The following is a 5,300-nucleotide window of genomic DNA, read 5'->3' on the forward strand; positions in this document are numbered from 1 at the left end:
ATCCACCCACCTCAGCCTCCCAAAGTGCTGGGATTATAGGGGTGAGCCACCACACCCGGCCATCTGTTTCAATTTAAATGTCTCCCCCCACATACATGAAGCTTATTGGAAAGCACTTTAAACCTGAGGCAGCAAACTGGCTTTATTACCAGTATACACATTATGTAAGGTAAAAATTAGCCATATTATTTTAAAATTAAAAATGCATATTTTGATCTAAATGGATACTAGGCCAGATGCAGTGGCTCATGACTGTATCCCAACACTTTGGGAGGCCAAGGCAGGAGGATTGCTTGAGCCCAGGAGTTCAAGACTGCAGAGAAGCTATGATTGCACCACTGCACTCCAGCCTGGGTAACAGGGTGAGATTGTCTTTAAAAAAATAAAAAACATAAGAAACATAAAATGAATACTAAAAAAGATACAATAATAATTAGCTTTATTTTAAAAGGATAATAATTATTATGGTAATTACCGTAGTACCAACCACCATTACTATTACTATATTAGCATATAATAACCCTTTGTATATATAAGCGCAACACATAATAGGTGCTTAATAAGTACAGAAGAAAAAGAAAAGCAATTCTCTCTTTGAGGCCCAGGGTTCATTAAGCATCATCTCTTACCAATAAATCCCTTTTCTATTTAACTTACCCTCCTGAGCTGTATAGATGAGAAAGGCAAAGGAAACTACCTCTTTTTACATGCACCTTGGTTGGTGGGGTGTGTGTGTGTATGTAGAGAGATAGAGAGCCTTATCACAAGGAAGAAAAAGTGTCCTGGAAGTCTAGATAAGAAGGATGTGGCACAGATAATGGACTTCGGGTGGGTTTTTGGGTCCTACTCTACATGAAAATGCCATAGGCCTGCACTGTTTCTGTCACATGTTACCAGTCAGAGCGAAATGAATTGCATGATCCTAACCTGCTAGTTAACTTTGTTGATCCATTACTTCCCTTCTCTGGTTAGGGGCCTGTTTCCAGCTCCCTGTTCTGGTCATTTCTCTCCGGGGTAGGAAGCACTTTGCCGAAGGAGTGTTTCAAGCCTGCAGGCTGACAGCTGCCTGGACAGCTGTGCTCCCTGAAGCAGAACCCTAGCTGCATCCCCAGCCGTGCAAACCAGAAACAAGTGGGTTAAAAATAAGCCTGACCAAGTCATTTTGCCATCACTGATGAGCGCCACAGATACTCTCCTCTTCAATGATGATATTAATCACTCTTTCGTCCTGTTGAATTTCATCTTGTCTCCTTTTCTGTCTTTCTCTGAATTTCAACTGCTGAGTTTACCTTTGCTTTGCATTTTACTTTGAACAAGTATTTCCAATGGACCCTTCACAAGGACCTATACCTCAGACTTGTTTTCAAAATCTCAGTGTAAACTGAGGAGACATTTGATATTGTTTGCCCTCAAGAAAATTTTCTGAAGGATATTAAGTCCTCCATTAAAAATCTTTATTCTGTATATTGAATGTGATGGCTCATGTCTGTAATTCCAACACTTTAGGAGGCCCAGGCAGGAGGATTGCTTGAGGCCAGGACTTAGAGACCAGCCTGGGCTGGTCTAAGACCCCGTCTCTACAAAAAAATATATTTTTAAAAAATCTTAATTATGTAATGCACGTTCTTTATAAAGGAATTAAATTGAAGTAAAGTATAAGGATTAGGCATTATTCTCATACATTCATAGTAATCATAAAGGTAGGAATCGAGTAAGTTCTATGATATTAACTGATCAAAAACTGCAAATAAAAACATTGTGAGGACCTTAACCAAATTCACACCTGAGAGGTAAGTTAAGCTATGTCTGAGCAAATGGAAAGATTAGTTAATAGTAAAAGTGCCATTAACTGCCTAACAATAGTCCTTTAACATTAAATAACTTGCTTGAATGAATTTTTCTCCTTGTAATGGACATAATCAAAGTGACTTTCAAGCAATTAATTTAAAATGTTTGGCATTTCTAAAATTACAAATTGTCTTACTATAGCTAAATTATTTCAGTAACATCTCCCTAGGAAAGTGTGTCTTCAAGTTGTTTTATTGTTGAATATGTACAAAATTATTATGAAAATTGACACTACCATTTTTAGTCCAGTACTGCTATTACCTTTTCATGATTTGAGTCTCTAAAGATTTGCTATGTTCGTATTATTACCATAAATTAGTTTCAACCATGGTACAAATCTCAGGACGAATCAGTACACTGTACACACTACTTCTTCTGCCACATGAAAAAGAGAGAAATCGAGAGAAGTCTGAAACAGAAAGAATTGGCTGACAGCATATAAGATCTGAATAGAACAAAAGGAGACAGATCAAAAATATATATATGCATATTGATCAAGCTGATCTTATCAGTCAGACAGTTATATGAGAGAAAGGGATAGCTACCAGTCTCATTACTCAGATTTGCTCTGAGAAGAAGGCCAGTGCAATCACCCATGAGGAGACTGCCTCTTTACCTGTCCATAGCCGTGTCCAGAGTGTCTTTCTTGGCTCCCTGAAAGTCTCAGGCCAGAAAAATCTTGCTTCAATTAATGATGGTTCTCTGCCTCAGTCTGACAGTGCATTGGCCCTTCACATTCAAATTTGAGCTTGCCCTTTTGGGCTCCTCCCCTGACAGCATCACCCCCACCAGGTACCCCAACGGCCTTGCTCCTGATTTGGATCCAGTGAAGATGGGTGGGTGGGGCTGTCATAGGCAGAGTCACACAGGTTAAACGATTGAGGGCAGCTCTGCTTAATGTTTAGGTTCCTTTAGGGCTGCTGCTCTGAAAGTCCAGTCCATGCTCCATAGCTAGCAAAGATCAAGAGGCAGTAGCAGCAGACACTTAAATTGTAATCATGATAACACAAAATAAAAGCACAATGATAATAGTAATATTTATGTAAATACCTTAAAGAGCATTTAAATAGCTTCTTGTGTTGTTGTGTTAAAGAGCACTTAAAAAGCCTCTATTCCCCCATAGTCTCACACTATCTCTGAACTCAGTAGAGACAGCCACTAACAGTTCCTGCTTTGCAGTTAAGCAAATGAACTCAGTTATACAGAATTTAGAACACAAAAATTTTCCCTCCCAAACCATGGATTTTTTTCTTTCTGATTGCATTACAAGAATTGCTTGAAGACTAGATATTTACACCAAAGAATGATTTTTGCATGAGCCATCTTTTTTAGAAAAAAAAAAAAAATCCTTAATTTGGAGTCGGAAGCAGCAGCAGTCCCCCAAAATACAAAAATGCTTATTTCACCAGACAGAATCAGTGTCTAATTGACTACACTGAATTTGGAAAACAGGCTAAGATCTTCAAATAAAAGACTTTAATTTTGTGCTCGCATAGAACTTGGTCTATTAAAGATTTTCTTTCTCTCTCCTACTGTAGCCCATATGCATTCTATTTATTCACTGAGTAGACACTTAATGGCTACTGTGTGATGGAAACTATGCCAAGTGCTAGGGATGCAATGGTAAGCAATGCAGCTAGGATCTCTGCCTCAAGGCTTTGATACCATCTATACCTTGATGATTTTCAAATCAATAGCGCTAGCTTGGACCATGTATTTGTCTGTTCCCACACTGCTGATAAAGACATGCCTGAGACTGGGGAATGTATAAAGGAAAGAGGTTTAATTGACTCACAGTTCCACATGGCTGGGGAGGCCTCACAATCATGGCAGAAAAGCAAGGGACATCTTACATGGTGGCAGGCAAGAGAGAGCTCATGCAGGGGAACTCCCTTTATAAAACCATCAGCTCTTGTGAGCCGTGTTCACTATCACAAGAACAACATGGGAAAGACCCACCCCCGTGATTTGTCTGCCTCCTACTGGGTCCCTCCCATGACAAGTGGGAATTGTGGGAACTACAATTCAGGATGAGATTTGGGTGGTGACACAGCCAAATCTATCAGACTGCTTCCTTCAACTCAAGACAAGGGTGTCCAGCTTTCCTCTCAGAATCTCCATTTGGATGGCTGAGCACCTCCAGCCTGTCTAAAACAGAACCCCTCGTCTCTGCCTTACCTGCACTTCTTGCCATCTTTCCCATCTCAATTAACAGCAGTATTCTTCCAATTGCTTGGCAAAACCTGGGCAGAGTGTCTCTCAACTCCCCTCTTTCTTTTAAATCCCATGCACACTCCATTAGCAAATCCTGTTATCTCTGCCACCAGAATATATTCACAAACTGATCACTTCTCACCACCACCTCCAGGTCCAAGCAAACTGGATTATTACGTTTTGCCTCCCAACTGGCTTTTCTGCCTTCCCCTTCTTCGATTATAGTCTGATCTCCACACAGCAACTAGAGTATTCATTCTGGAACATTTAAGGTCATGTCACTCCCCTGTCATAACCCTCCATGGCTTCCCATTCTCTCAATACAGGCCAGCAGCCTGAGATGGCCCACAAGCCCCGCTATCATCTGCTCTGCTTCCTCCCTCTGGCTGCAGGTGCCTCCACTTTCTCCCTTGCTCACACAAAGAGCACACACTCCTTCCTCTGCCCTTGAGGGTCTCTCTGCTGAAAAGTTATTTTTGTGTGTATGGTTGTGGCTTACACTGTCATGTATTTTACATCCTTATTCAAATACTCTCTGGTATTTGAGATTTGTCCTAGTCACCATATCTAAAATATCAACCAGATCTCACCATTCTGACACTCCCTTGCCCACATCCTCTAAATTATTTTTCTCTTTAGTACTTATCACTTAAAATACACTCCTCAGTAAACTAAAGACAAGTAAAATAATCTGTTTAAATTATTTTTTAATTAGCCATGAGATTCGAAATAATTAATTATAATTATTTCTAATAATTATATAATTATAATCATTACTATTTTGAGGCAGAGTCTCTCTGTGTCACCCAGGCTGGAATACAGTGGCGTGAACACGGCTTACTGCAGGCCTTGACCTCCTGGGCTCAAGTGACACTTCTGCCTCAGCCTCCCGAGGAGCTGAGACTACAGGCATGTGCCACCACACTCAGCTCATTTTTGTATTTTTCTTTAGAGATAGGGCCTTTCCATGTTGATCGGGCTGGTCTTGAACTCCTGGGCTCAAGTGATCTGCCCACCTCAGTCTTCCAAAGTGCTGGGATTACAGGTGTGAGCCACTGCACCTGGCCTTGTCTAAATTACTATTGCTGAAAAAATTCCTCAGGGCACCAGCAAAGATAGTAGACGGTAGTTGCCTTTGGCACTCTCAGTTCTATAGGACAGTTGATCAAGGAGCAGAATGGAGACTCCAAATTCATCTGCAGTGTCCACTGGAAGGTGCAGGCGTTTGAAATCAGATC

General features: G+C 40.7%; 1 protein-coding gene across 1 annotated transcript in view; it reads right to left on the minus strand.

The window, feature by feature from the left end:
• Nucleotides 1-2,595, minus strand: part of LOC105552616 (single-stranded DNA cytosine deaminase) — a 19,081-nt gene extending 16,486 nt beyond the window's left edge. Inside the window, exon 1 of the mRNA XM_011998331.1 lies at nt 2,465-2,595. Coding sequence (XP_011853721.1) covers nt 2,465-2,472 — 8 coding nt within the window. The 5' untranslated portion in view covers nt 2,473-2,595. The remainder of the gene's footprint in view (nt 1-2,464) is intronic.
• Between the last annotated feature and the right edge of the window lie 2,705 nt (nt 2,596-5,300).

This window comes from Mandrillus leucophaeus, unplaced genomic scaffold, assembly GCF_000951045.1.
Source record: "Mandrillus leucophaeus isolate KB7577 unplaced genomic scaffold, Mleu.le_1.0 Scaffold568, whole genome shotgun sequence".
Lineage (NCBI taxonomy): Eukaryota > Metazoa > Chordata > Mammalia > Primates > Cercopithecidae > Mandrillus > Mandrillus leucophaeus.